The following is an 18,494-nucleotide window of genomic DNA, read 5'->3' as shown; positions in this document are numbered from 1 at the left end:
ACTCCTGCAAACAGGAGTCCCTTAAATTCAAACTATAATTTAAACACACGTCATAAATTGCTCCTTATTGTATTTAAGAATTGACCACATGCCATGTACAATACTAGGACAGGCATCTTTTAAATCTGTAATAGCTCTGAAGACACTAAAGTTACTTTTAGATATGGGGAATTAATATGACTAGGTCAGAGAGATGGGGAGACTTTCAAAGACAAAAACAATCTTACCAAAGTCGGCAAATGCTGACTGTCCAACTACCATCATATTTTGAGGTTTTTCAAATACAGTACTGAGAGAGAAATTTCCATCCTGTTAAAGGCAGAAAGTTTTGGATTAGATCATCATAATCCACTCATTTGTCAAGTGTGAAACAAAGCATTTTAACTAAAGCAGAGAAATAAATAATTTAAGACTTTTGTTGTACTGCAAAAAATTATCCCAATTTTCTGTTCCACTTTTATCATAAAATGAAAGAAACTGCTGTGAGTTGAAGATGTGCATCTGGAGTGCTTTCCTTGCTGTCAATTCAAGTATGGTATGTTTTACTAAATCATCATCATAATTTCAGACAGAATGAGTGTCTTCTACTTTCAAGTACTGTGGAAGGTTTGGGGAATATAAAGAAGCATAAAAAGTAGTTCCTACCTTCAAGGAGCTTACAGTCCAGTTGGGAGATAAAATATAAGTCAGAAAAACAGAATTTCTGAAGGTAACATATAAGTGGTATGAGTAAGTAGGAAAGACACTATGTTTTGCAGATTTCAAGGAAGAAGATTCTGTTGGGGATTAATTAGGAAAAAATATTCAAATGAGATGAGAATTACATTCATCCTTAAAGGGCCTATTCATTATCAACCCAAGTTTATGTATCAATCAGAAAGGGAGCAAAGGAGTACAACAGCTGCCATGTACTAACCAGAGGTGGATAAGCTAAACAAAAAAGGAGAACCCATTAGAGATCATTTGTTTCAGTTACTCTTACCAAAATGGAATGTCTGGCTTACAAAAATAATATGCATTTATTTAAATTATTGCCTTTCTTTTCTATAATTTTAGATTACTACACAAGAAAAAAAACCCAAAACTCTGCATTTGGGTTTTGAGCTCTCAGCTTTAGAGCTCTCTTCTTATCACTGATTTCTCTATTCACTATTCGATATACTGACCCTGATATCTACATACTTTATATAGGATCCCTATATATTTTAAAATATTAAACAATTTAAAAACATTTTTCTTCTTTGTTCCTCTAAGGATACTGCATATCTGCAAGTTAGTTTCTTAAGAAATCATTTCTAACATTTACAGAGAAAGGCATTGCTACACTGAAAGCATGAAGACTAAATGCTCGAGGAACATGAATAAGTAAAATTTGCCTTGTGACAGGCAGTTTTCCAACCATTTTAATACACCATCATCCACATGCAGAAACATGCTTCTCCTACCTACCATTATTAAAGTATCTGATATATTTTTGAATGATTTTTCTAAGGAAATCTTATTTATTTGTCTTAAAACTTAGGATTCCCCTCCAGTCTTACTGAGTACCTGAAATTACACTAGAGATGCATCAAAATTGCCAAATTTCTGACTGAAGTGTCAAGTGAATTTGCATTCTAGAAAGATTACAGCATCGGGTACAAAGTAGACATAATTATTCTTGAATGAATGGAAAAATCTCTCTTAAAATTCATCAGCCTCATCTAACATAAAGCTGAACATCAACCTATTAAATGACTCAAGTGAATGAATTACCCCAGTGAAGTTCTGTTAAACTTAATAAAATATATTTAGAAATGTTTCCAGATACAGGCATACTTTAGAGATACTGCAGTCCAGAACACCACAATAAAGTGAGTATTGCAATAAAGCAAGTCACAGGAATATTCTGGTTTCCCAGTGCATATAAAAGTTATTTTTATACTATACTGTAGTCTATCAAGTGGGCAAAAGCATTATGCCTAAAAAAATGTACATACCTTAATTTAAAAATACTTTATTGCTGAAAAGAAGTGCTGCCATCCTAAGCCTTCAGCAAGTTGCAATCTTTTTGCAATAGTAACATCAAAGATCAATAATCACAGATCACCATAATAAATATAATACTATGGAAAAAGTTTGAAATATTGTCAGAATTACAAAAAGTGACATAGAAAACAAGAAGTGACCAAATACTGCTGGAAAAATGGTGCTGATATACTTGCTTGACACAGGGCCGCCACAAACCTTCAATTTGTAAAAAAAAAAAAAAAAAAAAAAAAAAAAAAAAGCACTATCTGCGAAGTGTAATAAAGTGCAGCACAATAAAACAGGTATGCCTGTGTAACTTCATGATGCATCTCCACCAAGAAACACTGAATACTCCCCAGGTGACAGCCTCCCATTTCTAAGATGCCACATTCACCATGAACCTCAGTATAAGAGGAACAAAACCCTCTTCTAACTGTAAGAAAAAGAGAATCATGTATTCTTGCTACAGTGAGAGCATGCAGAATACATCATATATATGACATAATTGGGGGAAAAGATAACACTTTACTGAATTTATCTTTCCATCATTATCATTGTTTATTCTTTACTCCATTTGGCAGTACAAACCTATAGGACTTAATTTCAGTGTCATGTACATATTTAGTATTTGATTAAAATGATTCAATAAACTTAATCATCACTATGTTATTACTCTTATTAGATGACATATTTTAAAGTGATGCATGCCTACACTTATTTTCAAAGATGAAGCTGCTTTGTACCTATTTAATGTAGGAAAGACAAACATGATCAATACTCTTTTAAACTGAGAGAGCAGAACAGTCTGGTAGAAAGGGAAGTAGACATGTAGTTAGATGACATGGTTCTAGTCCTCCTTTCATTGATAAAGTTGGATCACTCTGGAACAGCCACTTACTGCTCTGGGTCTCTGTTCTTCAACTGTTAGAAGGGGATAAATGTACTGTGTACTTGCAGGGCTCTAGAGAGGATCAATGTAATGAAACATTAGGGAGAGTTCTGCAAAATGTAAAGTTATCAGGCACTTTTAAGGTATTTTTATAATGTCAGTCCTGTGCTTCTGAGCTGCAAGTACTTTTTTCATGGGCTGCTATTTGAGACCACTCCACTCTGTCCCATTCTTTACCATGCTGTTCTTACTTGCCTTCATTGTAGTCCTGCAATCCAAAATTGCGCCAACCCACTGCTACAATTCTAACTATGTCTTCTACCTTTTCTTTCACCTACTTGGTTTCTGGAATGACTGTGCAATGACTTAAGGATCCAAGTTTTAGAGACAGATTCCCTACTTCAACTCCCAGCTCCACTGTTTGCTAGCTTTGAGGTCTGAACAAGTTAGTTCTAATGTAAGCATCCATTTACTTATCTCTAAAATGAATTTTTACAAGGTTTTTGTGAGGATTAGTAAGATGATCCATATAAAGTGTTTATTAGCTCAGCATATGCACAAATATGTACGTAGTTAACATTATAATTGGTAGTAGGAACGCTAGTAGTAATACTATTATTTCTGCTACCCACCACTGAAGCAGCTATCACACTGCCATTGACAAGGGATTTGCCATTTTCTGCTTGAATTCCAGCCACAGGTGCTATGTTGTAACAAGTATCTTTACATGAAGGACCACCTATGCTTTGGCCTGCAGGTTTTAATATTTACTTAAACCTGCCGTATTTATAATGTTAAAAAATGATCAGGAAGCCACATAGGATGACTATCATGTGTCTACATCCTTATTCGCATAAAGCAATGGTTCTTGACCGGAGATGATTTTGTTTGCCAGAGGACACTGGGCAATATATAGAGACATTTTCATTGTTACAATTGAGAGGCGGCTTCTAGCATCTAAGTGAGTAGAGGCCAGGGGGGGATACTGCTAAACAACATACAATGCACAGGACAGATCTCCACAGTAAAGAATCATCTGGCCTATGGCCAGTAGGCACATGAAAAGATGCTCAACATCACTAATTATTAGAGAAATGCAAATCAAAACTACAATGAGGTACCACCTCACACTGGTCAGAATGGCCATCATTAAAAAGTCTACAAATAACAAATGCTGGAGAGGGTGTGGAGAAAAGGGAACCCTCTTGCACTGTTCGTGGGAATGTAAGTTGGTACAGCCATTATGGAAAACAGTATGGAGGTTCCTCAGAAAACTAAAAATAGAATTACCATATGATCTAGCAATCCCACTCATGGGCATATACCTGGATAAAACTATAATTCAAAAAGATATATGCACCCTTATATTCATAGCACCACTATTCACAATAGCCAAAACATGGAAACAACCTAAATGTCCATCGATAGATGAATGGATAAAGATGTGGTACATATATACAATGGAATATTACTCAGCCATAAAAAAGAAATAATGCCATTTGCAGCAACATGGATGCAACTAGAGATTCTCATACTAAATGAAGTAGAGTCAAAAAGAGAAAGACAAATACCATGTGATAGCACTTATGTGTGGAATCTAAAACATGGCACAAATGAACCTATCTACAAAACAGAAACAGACTCTCAGACATAGAGATCAGACTTGTGGTTGCCAACGGGGAGTGGGGGAGGGAGAGGGATGGACTGGGGGAGTTTGAGGTTGGTAGATGCAAACTATTACATTCAGAAGGGATAAACAATAAGGTCCTACTGTATAGCACAGGGAACTATATCCAGTCTCCTGGGATAAACCATAATGGAAAAGAACATAAAAAAATGTATATATATGTATACTGAGTCACTCTGCTGTACAGCTGAGATTGGCACAACATGGTAAATCAACTATACTTCAAAAAAACCCCTCAAAAACAAAAAAACAAACAAACAAAAAAAAACAAAGAATCATCTGGCCTAAAATGGCAGTAAGTGCCAAGATTGAAAGTTTCTAAGGGTGGTGGGTGTTGTCCATGGGTCTGGCTTTGCCATTCCTCTCTTAACTCTCTCCCTTCATGATACTTACCTATTCTCTTCCTTGAGTTCCAGTCCTACATTTCTAACCATTTCATTGATATGTCTCTTATCTAAAATAATTTTTTTTTCCTGCCCCAAATTAGATCTTCCTTTGTCTTTTCTGTTACCCTTGCATTAATGGTCATTCTGTCTTCTCATACCTATCCCTTCCTGTCTATTCCCAACATTCTACTCCTTTAATCATCCATCTCTTTCCCAGGATATAGTAAATTCTACCTAAGTCATCCCCCCACCTCCAGATTTTCCATGCTAACCTATCTGATATGCAATAGCCAGACTAACTGCAATAATGAAAGCTCTATTTATCTCACGCTCAGTCCTAAAACCTTTAGGACTTAAGCTTCTCAATAAATTTTTAAAAGATCAAATTACTTAGTTTAGGAGTCAAGGCCTTTGCTGATCTTATCTAAACCAATTCTTCTAATCTAACCTTCCAGTATCTTTTCATATTCTGGCCCAAACCAGCCACTTTCTACTCTGTCTATGTCCTGTGTTTCCCATGCATGTCCTTGCCCTCTTCCTTTTTCTCACTTTCAACCACTAAAATCCTGCTCATCTGTACCAGCCATTTCAAATACCACATCTTCCTTGAAGCCTTCCCTGATGATCCTGGGTGGACCAAATGGAAGCAACTGCTCTGTCTTTTAACTCCTTGCAGCATGAGGTTTGTACCTCTCATCATACCAGTCAGAGTTGCCTACACTCACATCTTAGCCCTCCTCCTCGTCTTCTGTCGACTTCTGATCTCCCAGAGCACCTACCATGGGGCTGTGCCCAAACTACCTAAAAAGATTTGTCGCAGTGCATATCTTCTATTAGCTAATATGGTTTTATAGGGTTTGAGGGCTTTTTTTTGTCAATTAGTGTGTTACTGTGAATTGTTTGCCCAACTTCTGATTAAAAATGATCCTCCCATTTTACAAAACCTACACTTTATCTGAACAAGTTAATTTTGAGTCTACATTCGCCTTAATTTGTACTAATGACTTTTATATTATTGTTAACATGAGTACCTTATTGACCCAGCTGTCTTACCACAAGAAAAACCCTTAGTCTCTACTGTCAAATAGATAATTTATTAATTTTCTTTAAAGAAAACAAGAAAGGGAAAAAAGAGCCCAATCAAAATCTAGTCTCTTCATGAAGATTTTTCTCCTATTGAGTTGCTTCACTTTATTACCTTTAAATCAGCCTAGGTTGAGAGGAAATAATATACTCAAAAGTAGTCTGTAATTATATATATATATTATATTTATTTGTAATGAGGCTTTTCTCCCCCTGATGGATACTAGTTTATCAATCATAATGACTGATTTTCTCATTTTCTAATACCTCAAGATTCACTTGAAGTATTGTTTTCAAGGCCACCTGATAACGAGTATCCCCCACTAGTGGAAATTTTCATTTATGGTAATCACTAAAAATATAACTGTATTTCTATCATCAGAAAAACAAATACAACTACGTTAAAAAATATAGTACATTAAACAAAGATAAATCTTTCTGGTTTAGATGTCTTTCTTTTTTCTTGCCTCATAAAAAAAAAGAAAAAAGGATCAAATTGCTTAGTTTGGAAGTAGTTAGTAGTACTTAAAAGCCCTAATCTTGTCTAAACAAAGCTCTTCCCTGATCCTAGTTTCCCTCCATGAAGAAATCTGAGTCATGACTCTTCTATAAGAGATGGCTGATAATGAGTCTTCTTCCATGAGCCTGCACTTTACATTTTTTAAGATCTGTTTATTTTTCACGAGTATTTTAACAAAAATCTATAAAATGTTATGGGTTTAATATGGATTGAATAAAAGACAATCTGGAGTAAATAGCTGGGAAACCAAGTGATCTCAAACTAAAATTTGGTGTCTATTGTGCGCCAGGTATTTTACACACATTGTTGCATTTAATCTTCACAAATAGTCTATGAAGCCGACATGACACTCTTATACCTGGTTTTCCATATGAGGAAAGTGAGGTTTAACACTTGACCATTATTTGATGAATGTCACTCAGTTGGCCAATTTGGCTTGTCCTCAAATCCTGTCCTCCATTATTTACCTATAATTCAACTTTAAAAATCTGGGTAGTCTATTCTTCATTAATTAATATTTCATATAACTACATCAAGCTAAAAATAAAGTAAAACCATGACATCAGTTTGGGAATATTCTACTTGCAATTAAAAAACTATATTGGGAAAGGTTCCTTAATCCTGGTCAACTTGCCAGTAAATTTAGTATCTGTTGTTCTTATTTTTGTATATAAGCCTGAAGGCAAGGAGGAAAAATTAGTCTTTTAAAAGGGTTTTTTTTCAACAAACCATCATGCTGACAAATTAAATGACAGGCATCTCTCTCAACAGCTGACAGCCTAGCAGGGGCCCTGTTAACATGCGCATTAGGGAAGACTGATTGGTTTAATTGGCGGTCATGCCTAAAAACCTGCAGAGGAATTGATGCTGAATGAATCATTTCCTTCAGCATTATTCAGCAGTTTGAAGGCAGCAATGCAACCAAAAGCTCTTAAAGTTGTTCTATTTATTGTTGAAACCAACCGACCAAGTGATTACTTTCATTTTACTTTCTAAGATTGTGTGCTTTTTTTTACTGAAAGCCATCATTTAAAAATGCTTCACAGCAAAGATTTCTTACCAAATTTTTCCATATCTCAAACTGGAAGGTACTAGAGGCAGACAATGTCGTGAGGAATAAATCTAGGAGGAAAATAAGAGAATTGTAAGTTCTGTTACTGATGTGTACATTTAAAAACAGGAAGAAATACAATACATAAAAATAGTTTTAATACAGTTGTACTTAAATGTATTTTAAATTTTATATATATATATATAACATATATATACTTTTTTGTACATCAAATGATGCTTATTGACAGTTTACATGATCCAGATCTAAGCGTCATCAATGGTGGGTCATGTGACCCTCTTACAAGATCAAGGATGAATGCTATTGTTTTCTTTTTTTTTGGCTGCACCATGTGGCGTGTGGGATCTTAGTTCCCTGACCAGGGATTGAACCTGTGCCAACTGCAGTGAAAGTGTAGAGTCTTAATTAACCACTGGACCACCAGGGAAGTCCCTAAATTACATTTTAACGAGCTTGATCCATCAAAGAAAAGAAAGCAGATGACCCTGTATTAGTACAATTAAGGAAAATGTATTTAAAGGAAGCATTTAGTATTAGTCCTTCAAAAGCATTTTTTATTTTTAAGAACAATTATGTGTACTACTTTTTTATCTTACACATTTTAATTCTACGGTAGGCTATATTTTTAAAAAAGATATTCTAATCACAATCACATTTTGCTTTCTCACCCTAAAAACAACGCTTAACTATATATCATAGTCAGGTTTCAGCATGATTTTAAATAACAGTATTACAGCATCCACAATCTTTGGCACTCGTGTTAAGTGAACAATAAATTGTATTCCAAATTTTAATAGAATTGTCTTCATATATTCCAACTAAAAAAAGTTTTATTAAAAAGTGCAAGAATTTTAATAAAATTTTTTGAAAAACAGTAGGTTGACAATCAAATCAAACAACCTATTAATCCAAAAGCCAGGTAATCTGCAAGTCTATTCTAGTAGCAGCATTTACTACGTTTGCATAATGGCAATTTTACTTAATAAATAGAGAAGTTCTAAAATGATGAGTTGACACATAGGAATATTAAAATGACATTACTCTTTTGTGCTTTAAAAAGATGAACGTGGTATAAAGACCACAACTATCTTTAAGAAAAGTTTTTTTTCATCCCATTAAATGTGTTTAGAAAACTATCATTGATATGTAATGTTTTCTGTAAAGGCTTCATATTAATTTAATGAAGCTAATTTATGTAATAATTACAATAAGAAAGATTTTCATAGAATCCTCGGAAAACTAAGTAACCTGTTCGCTTTTATTATTAGTTGAACTCAAAACTGACTAAGTGGAACAATTGTCTATGTCAATGTATCAAATATCTCTGCATTTATTTTCACCACACTAAGGATGCTTTGCCTATGGATATAGAAATATAGTCTTTTACTAAGATAATTTCTTTAATCTGTCAAACATATACTCCCAATGAAGTGTTTATTTCCATACTCCTCTAGGAAAACTCCCAAACAATATCTGCGATTTATGTGATGATATACCTACAACCGATCTTCTCTCCTTCGCCCATGTATCCTTCACACTGCCATCAGCATGATTAAAAAACAAAAGTGCAAATTTGATCTCATTTCTTCTCTTCCAGGATACAGGAATAATCTCATCATCTCATCAGGTGAAAGCCTACCTACCTACATTTCCAGGCTCATTTTTTGCCACTGCCATGATGTTTGTTGATTCTATTTTCACAGCTTCACTGGTTATTTATTAAGACTTTGAAAAACAGTCAAGTGACATGAGGGATTGGAAGTACCTTATAAAACAGATTTTTTAAAAATTTCATTTCATCATTCAATTATATAAAGAGGTTATAGAAAAATAAATAATTCATTATGTGGAGAAATAAAAATAGAGACAATTAATTATCAACAATTCAATATGAAGAATCATGCCTCGGATGTTGAATGAAATGAGAATGAAACAACAGCTAGAAAAAAATTTTAGTCAACAAAGCGATAAAGTTCTTACCCTCCCACATGCCACGGGGCAACTGGGCCCACGTGCCGCAACTATTGAGCACGTGAGCCACAACTAGAGAGCCCGTGTGCCACAACTACAGAGCCTGTGTGCTCTGGAGCCAGCGCATCACAACTACAGAGCCCGCTCGCTCTGGAGCCTGTGCATTGCAACTAGAGAGCCCACGTGCTGCAACTACTGAGCCCCTGCGCCACAACTAGAGAGAGAAGCCCATGCCACAACGAAGAGCCCATGCATCACAACGAAAGATCCCATGTGCTGTAACTAAGACCTGACACAGCCAAAAACAAATAAATAAATATTTTTAAAAAAGAGTAATTTACACAATGAAATGAAAGGAAATGTACTCAGTAAAACTAATGGATGCTGTGACATGCCACTGAGATCCCTCACGGAAATGAAGGACTTATTCCCTCAGCTGCTGGAAATGCTGCTGGCAGACAGCCCTAAGAAACCAGCCCTTTGGAGGACAGTTTTGGCGGAAGAGTACTACCTTGCCAAAGGCTGTGACCTTTTCTGTGCTAGCCTGCATTCAATAACTAGTCAGTTCAGAGGAATAAAGACTAGACCCCCTCACCACAACTCAGGACAACTCTGAAGGGCCACTCCACATTCAGAGGTCCCAAGGTCAGCTGAGGCTTCTACTGACACTGAATCACAGTCTAACTTCTCCCTTCCACTCGTACTCCCTAAAACAAACTTCTTGTACACTAATCTCCACCCCAGAATTTTCTTTGCAGGGAACCCAATCTACAACAGTTAACACCAACAGTGATCTGAGAAAGCAGACACTAAGATTTTGGAGTTGGATCACCTATCATGGTACTGGCAATAAAGATCCCTTCACTGGGGAGAAGCAGTGCACAGATAGCCACACTACCTTTTACTGATGCTGTCTTGGGCAGTATTCTGGTGGAAAGGAATGCACCACTGGGTGTGATACTTGAGGCTTTTTGAGAAATATGAGATAAACACTAACTATAAAGACAGCAGAATTTGATGGCTATTGCTAAGCTCAATTGAGGAAATAAAGGAAAGACACAAAGGTTGAGCGTGATTAATGAGAAATTAAAAGCTAAGCGTGAAAGCCAGAGGGCCTCTTGGGGAGCTAAACAAGACGTTCTCACCTCCAGTAGCAGGAGGGCAAGGAAAGCTGACGACTAAGACCAGGACTTAATGGTAAGAGTAGAAGAGCTTCCAAGAAGGTTAAATTCTCAACCTAAGCAGGTCTGCTATATTAAGGTCAGAGCCCTAGATGGGAAAAAATGATATTTGACCCATGGGATAGGAATATCTAGGTGATAACCTGAAAATCATGAATCCCCAGATTCACTTGAATGGACTTTCAGAGCCTGCAGGAGTGGACTGTTAAAGGTTGACATTCCCTCTTGTTTGAAGATGATGGAGAAGTTTCCCCTAAAGGCTAAAGTTCTCTCTTACTGGAAGATGATGGAGAAGTTTCTACCCCCAGTAGGCAACATTCTTCCCACTTCCTACAGTCTGTCCCACCTTCTCTGCTGCCACTAGGCCAAAAAGTGGGGTTAAGTTACGAGATAACCTAACCAGGAATGTGTGCACATTTGAGGGAGAAAGGGACGACAGCCTGAATTAAGTGCAGGACCTAGCTAACATGTACTGGCAGGAGCCAGGAGAGTAAGCGTGAGACTATATTCTGAGAGTACTTGATCAAGGTAGGGGTTGAGGGATGGGGTAGGGAAGATGGGGTGCAAGATGAGGCACAATAAGGAGTTGGGGGTATGATGATTACATTGGACCTCATCTACTCTAGAAGTGGCAGCAATTCATTTTATAGGAGTAGATACATATTCTGGATATGGGTTTGCCCTTCTTGTCTTGAAAACTAATTTAAAACTGCTAATAGAAACAATATGATGAGAGCTGACATCACTGGTATTCATTTGAAGAAATAATCCTTATCGAAAGATTGCATTATAAGTTAGTGAAAAATTCAAGATATAAACCCCAAACTCAAATCCTTGTGCATTAGATTCTTTTAACAAGTAAAATAGTGAAAATAGTCTATGTTTATGCAGTCTCTTCTCCTCAAAATATAGACACATAGTCAAGTAAGTGTGTACAAAAACTTTAAATGGTTTATGCTTCAATTATCTTCATTCATAGCTTGAAAGGATTAAGCTACTGCATTTCAATCCTTGCCAAGTGCAGCACAGCCTTCCTTTCAAATGAAGAACTCTTTGGTTAATGTTGGCATCAAAAGGAAGCCTTAGGAGTTTTAGAAACTTAAATTGGAAGTTGGACTATGTGAACTAAACCATGTTAGGAAAAATCAAAACAAAGGTTAATCATTAATAATGGGCACCTAACATCCTTTTGATATACTATGGTATAAAGGAAGAGATTAAAAATTGTGATTTCTGGCACTGTATCCCCTCAGTGTGACATCTCAACTTTTTAAGAAAAATATTCCAATGGAAATTTTTAAAAAGTAGTATTCGTAATATCATTTATAGTTCCTGCATGAAGAAATTCTCCTTGGATATTGAGAGTCACTGTATTTCCAAAGGAGTTCATGGTTCATTTGGAAAAAACATAGCTAATAAAACATTTTTGGTATTTTCTAGAAGCATCAGACATTTTCACAAAGAATGGTTCAAAGCCGTATTCTGTACTGTTTCTATGCTTGAGCCAGGAGGATTTGCCAAGTTCATGTTTACATCTGTTCTGTAGTACTGTCCAGTCTTTCTTAGTCCCAGTTACACTAGTGAAAGGGCAGCATGAGAGTGTAGAATAAAATTATCTTTCATCTGTTTCCACTTGTTCATAAAACAGTACACCAAAGGCCATATGACAGCTGAAATCATTAAGATAAACCAGCTAATGCCAACAACTCTTCCTTTCGCGGCAGCAGTTTAACTGCATTCTGAAGCTCAGAGGTCATCAACTCAAACGCTGTAAGGCATGAGGCTCTAACTTAAAGAAGTTAAGAGGTCCTGGTACAACCAAGATGATCAAATAGTAAAAAGGCACAGGGCATACAAACTGACTAAAGATCTCTGGATGGGGGAGACAGTAGGAAGTAGGGGACTGAGAGGAACTAAAAAGAGTCCATCACCGACCAAAGAGGACGGCAACTAGTTAGCTCCAGCCAATTGTTGTTGCTACAGAAATATAATTTTTAAATATGGAAAATCATATTCAAAAAATATTGAAATATAATTCAAAATATTTTAAGCAGCATGGGAAAAAATTAAAAACATCTCTGCAAAGTCAATTTGAGGTACTAGATTAAAACTGATAGATTATCACTTTGGTTACATATTTGTTCACAGAGAACCAACCCTACTTCTTATATTCCCTATACCAAACACTGCCAGATAATATTCTGTACAAATGCACTAATTTAGTAGATGGTATGAGGAACCTATTTGAATGGGTCCCCAGTCACAAGATACTATTCTAAGGAAGAAGTCTAAATTTCTAAGAATCATTTTAAAATTTCAATTTTAAGTTAATAAACTTCTATCTAGACTTCCTTTCCCTTTCTTTCTCTTTCCTATCCTGAAACACTGGGGCCCAAATGAAGATTCTCTATGCTTAGCAGAGAGCTCTGACTAGACACTTAGACACAATACTCTGGAACACAGGCACACATTATTGTAAGACTATAGGCCCTTAACGCTGGGTAAACAATAAACCTACTCCCACCCTGCCTTCCATTATCAGTCAAATCATTATCAGAAGTACTTTTGTTGTAAGAAAAATAAAAGGTTAGATTGATGGGAGCCTGTTAAGTGTCCTGAAATTGAATGTTTAAGGGGGTTATAATTTTCATTTGAGGAAGATTATTAACAAGTGAGAACTGGATATATTCTAATTACTACATTTTTATTATAGGGAATTTATTTTCTATAACTTGGATGTTAGATTTTTAAGAGAAATGTAATCAAGGCAATTATGGTAAATTAGTGATCTTCAAAGACTTAGTAATATTTTGAATTCTGTAGTGTTAGATGAATCTCAGCTGAAGTCATTTATTTCCTCTACTCCTATGAGATCGGGGTCTTAAGGAATACTGAGGGAGTTTGCAATTATTTATTTGTTTTTTGTTTGTTTGTTTGTTTAGCCTGTGCCAGGTCTTAGTTGCGGCACGCAGGATCTTCACCGCGGCATGCGGATGACTTCTTAGCTGTGGCATGTGGACTCAGCTGCGGCATGTGAACTGTAAGCTGTGGCATGCACACGGGATCTAGTTTCCCGACCAGGCATCAAACCCAGGGCCCCTGCATTGGGAGTGCAGAGTCTTACCCACTGGACCACCAGGGAAGTCCCCCGAGTCCGCAGTTTTAATTTTTCCAATCTTGTAATGTTTCTATGGGTTAACACACATTAATTTAAAATTCCAATATGAGAACACACTTCATCTTCTAGAAGAATCCTCTATGTTCCAGAAGGTAAAGAACTCATTAGAGATTATAATACTTAATGATGGAAAGAACTGGAGTACAGGAACTTGGCAGTAATCATCACTATGATTTTCAGATTTTCCATTAACTCTCATTAAAGTTAATTTTCTTGAATGAAGGTTTTATAATACAAATTTTAGAACTGCATTTGGCCTGATGATTTTTCTTAGGGCAATGAAGTCAGTCTTCATACATTTGGTTTGTACAATAAAGCTACCTACTTCCATTAGTCCCTTTCATTCCTGATCCTTTCTTATCAGGTCCACTCATTCAAAAACAAATGCTAGGTAAAGCTTATCACACTAGGTGTATATTACAAATTTATACAAACGTATAAAGATGCCATACTTGCTGTTTAGAAGCCGCCTTCACAAGCACTACTATCCAAAACCAGTTCTTCAGGCAGGTGAAACATGGCATCTAGGATTTCTGAGTATCTGGTACTGATGTTAAAGGACCTTTCCACCAAATTTATTTTTTATGCATTTCTGTCTAATGAGTTGTTTGATTTTTAACAGAATTCTTAGTTTTCACTACATGATGGGCTCCTACTCAGGGGCTAGGGTTAGAGAAAAAACCTCAACTTTGTGCACAAAAAGAGTGGCTAGACATTTAAACCAAATTCAACCTGAAAATAATTTATTTCTTAAGTGGCAAGATTCAATCACTGTGATAAATGCTCTAAAATTTATGAGTAGAAGCTGTCGGTCTCTGATAACTGCCATGTCAGACTGAACTGCGAAACACAATGCATATGGGTCAGCAGAGTTTAGCAGATTATTCCTCTTATAAATCCAAGAGAAGAACAGTTAAACACACAAAATGAGTTATTTAAAATGATTCAAACTCATAGTTACTCAAAAGCAAATCTCTGACAGTAGGCAGTTATGTCCCATCCCCTAGAAACTCTTGATTTCTGTACTGTCTTCTATTCTTAGCTTGTTTTTCTAAACACCAGAGAGGAACTTTCTGTAGACTATAATAATAGTGGACTTAATGAGATAATCTATCTATATGATTTCTGTGCATCATTTTTGGAACATACTAGAAGGGAATATTTTTGCTGAATCTAGAGCAGTGTAGTAATAAAATGCTTGATGTGTAATAAATTCCAATAAATTGGAAAAAGTAAAGCAAAGCATTAACCTCCCTGGGCTTCATTTCTCTGCCTCTGAAATGGTGTGATAAGACTAAATGATCTTTAAGATTCCTTTCATATCTATCTACCTACTCATTCAACACCTTTTAAGCATGTCCTATGTGCTCGGCACTCAGTTAGGTATTGGATAAACACAAATGAGGCATGCTCCTTGCCTTTGAGAACATGTGTCTCCTTGGAGGAGACAGATCTGGAAACAGCACATGGCAGTGGCTCAGCTAGCATTATGAACATATACGATGGGGACTGAGCTGACAGAGGTACTGTTGGGGGGAATTTTGGGGAGGGCTTCACTTAGAAGGTAACAGTTCTGCTGGTCAGAAACTTAACAGGTAATGAGTTTTAGAAGCAATGATACATCAGTGAAATGCTAATGCTACCAACACATGTCATTTTAGAGTATATAAGGCTCTTTTTATAGGAGTAAGTTAAAACCAAACAATCAGATCATTAAGAAACTTCAAGTTAAAGCAACTTGTTAAAATAATGAGACATACTCATGGCCTCTAACTCATTCAAGAACAAATGTTAGGTAAAGCTTATTAATGTAATATACTCACTAAGTACAACTGACAATTACAAAAATTGCTCATATACCCACCCATTCCAGCCATATGAAATCTGAAGTTAATAATTCTGAGAATTAAATAATTTCCTCAAGATTATGGAATTAAAGTAGTCCCTAAACTTCACATGTGAAATTACAAATATATTTCTCTTAAAGCAGAAATAAGTACAGTAAGTACAGTATTGATTAAACATGAAGTGTATATTAAATGCATTAAAACTTCCTTTCAAATAGCTACATAAAATAATTTAAGAAATTTGATGTTAACTCCAAAAGTATATCTTTAACAATACGGAAAACAGACAATTGTAATGCAAATAGTAAGCCTTATAGTTACTAATAAAACTCTAATTTAAAAACTGTCTTCTCTGCCTTTTGTAATGTAGTGTAGAATGCTATTTATAGGTCACGTTAAGAGTGCTCGCTTCAATAAGAAGAGATTTAACCTTTCTTTTTTAATGTCAAAGGGCTTTAAGAATTGGAACTTCATCATTTAAAACTAAAAACCTAATTAAAACACTGTACCAAAAATAAGAAGGAATGGCTTGTTAAGCCAGATAGGGAAGTTCTATTGATGCTTTGTAAATTTATCATATTTAATTTATACAGTAATCTCTAACAGAGCAGAATAATCCCATGCTATAATAATCCCATATCCACTACAAACCTTCATCCTGAAACAGCACCCCCTCCCCAAAAGAATGAGCAACAAAATTCAATGCCATAGGCTTAAACAAAACCCACCATTTGGCATTATGATGGACTACTTTTAGGTTGGCAGAAGCCCACCAAATGCGAAATTTCCATCTCTGGAATGGCATTGTGAGGAGCTAGTGCTGCAAACCTGCTCCCTAGCAAAACAAGCATAACTGGGGAAAATCATTTAAAAAACCCAACCTTTTAAAGTCTCTGGAAATTGTTTTAGATGAAGAAACATTCATTCAAGAAAATATACTAAAACTCGGTAAGAATAGTGAGTCTGTGGCATTTGATCCACGACTCGCCTCTCCCTTTCCCTCCTAGCTCAGTGTGATAGAAGCTCTGCTTCAGGCAGGTGCAGACAAAACCCTTTCTCCCCAGGTACCAATCAAACTATTCCTCTATACCGATCTAGTCCTCTAGTGTAATCGAGGGTTATGGTATGTTCCTGGGGTGGGGGCAGGTACCAGCATTTCTTATCTCTCCCAGCAACATGCTGCAGAGGCTAAATTCCAAGCAAGTGCAACCAAGTGTCCATCGAGGTATGAGTGGGTAAGCAAAATGCAGTATATACATACAATGGAATATTATTCAGCCTTAAAAAGTGAATCTGACATATGCTGCAACAGGGATAAACCTTGAGGATATTATAATAAGAGAAATAAGTCAATCACAATAAAGGTAAATACTTTATGATTCCAGTTACATGAGGTATGTAGAGTAGTCAAAATCATAGAGGTGTACAGTAGAATGGTGGTTGCCAAGGGCTTGGGGGAAGAGGAGACGGGAAAGTTATTGTTTAAGATGGTAGAGTTTCAGTTTTATAAGAGGATAAGAGTTAAGGAGAAAGACGGTGGTGATAGTAGGACAACATTATGAATGCATTTAATACAACTGAACTGTACACTTAAAAATGGTTATGTTGTATACTTTGTTATATATAGAAATAAAAAATGAATAAATAAAAATTCTTATTAAGAAAAAGTGACTTCATGTTTACTGTAAATGTAAAGTTAGTCATTAAATATAAGACCATGGAATTATAACAAACTTCATCAAAAATCTGGCTGCTTTATGTTTTGGGGATTAATAAAGCTAGAGGTAACCATAACACATTAACAGGTCAGTGTCATTTAAAATATATAGCTTTTAATTTAAGTCTCTTAAATTGACTCCAAGGTAAACTGAACTCTCGCTTATGAAAATGGATTAGGACTCATACTTTGAGATATTAAACATTTTACATACTTCAGTATATAATTAACATTTGTTCCAGGATTAATACTAGAAATGTTTCTGTAAGCAATGGGAAATGATTTACTGAATAGCACAGTGGGCTTTAAGAACTATTTTATGTTTAGTAGTTCATACTCTAAATGTTTTTGTGAGAGAACCCATTTATTTCTTTCATCAGCATTATATTTTTAATGATCATAAAAAATTAACTCTGGCCTAAGAGGACAGAAAAATTTAAAGTTAGATCTAACAGAGGTATTTTACAGATATACTGTGTGCTGCTTTTAAGGAAAAAAAAGGTGTGTTTGTTTGGCATGTATCAGGATGAGAAAGGAGACATTAATTTCAAAGTGTGACAAAGTGAAGAAAAAGTTCAGGAACTACGAGACAGAATAAAATGAGGGTTTGACTTCAGAATGTTGAGAGTGAGATCAGGGACAGTCTCCTGACTCAGTGATTATAATGTGTTTTTCTTGGAGAAAGACTGTAGGTGACTGGGTTTACCTAGGATTATTGTCTGAATGTGACAGCATGAGAGAAGTTACGTGTTATTTCGAAGAGACTATTTGTAATGATGTACCATGGATAGGGAGGGAAGCCCATGCTGGAGGGCGGATGGGTGCATATAAAATAGCAGGGTCAGTCAGTGGCCTGGAGGTCTCAGTGAGGTCCAAGAAGTGTTGCAGGGGAGGCCCTTGAACAGGCGGCCTAGAAGGATAGGAGGTGTGGTAGGAGAGTGGGATATCTGCTT

The 18,494-nt window shown here is 36.0% G+C and overlaps 1 protein-coding gene across 3 annotated transcripts in view; it reads right to left on the bottom strand.

Annotated features, from left to right (window-relative positions):
• The window catches only part of ITFG1 (integrin alpha FG-GAP repeat containing 1), a 258,894-nt gene that overhangs the window by 186,520 nt on the left and 53,880 nt on the right, over positions 1–18,494 (bottom strand). For all 3 annotated transcript variants that reach the window (XM_068529142.1, XM_068529143.1, XM_068529144.1), the window contains exons 7-8: positions 7,636–7,697; positions 228–309 (exon numbers count right to left, since the gene is read on the bottom strand). In XM_068529142.1, the coding sequence (XP_068385243.1) occupies positions 228–309; positions 7,636–7,697 (144 nt within the window). The remainder of the gene's footprint in view (positions 1–227; positions 310–7,635; positions 7,698–18,494) is intronic.

The sequence above is a fragment of the Eschrichtius robustus genome, chromosome 19, assembly GCF_028021215.1.
Source record: "Eschrichtius robustus isolate mEscRob2 chromosome 19, mEscRob2.pri, whole genome shotgun sequence".
In the NCBI taxonomy this organism is placed as follows: Eukaryota; Metazoa; Chordata; class Mammalia; order Artiodactyla; family Eschrichtiidae; genus Eschrichtius; species Eschrichtius robustus.
This window is presented reverse-complemented; position numbering and strand designations above follow the sequence as displayed.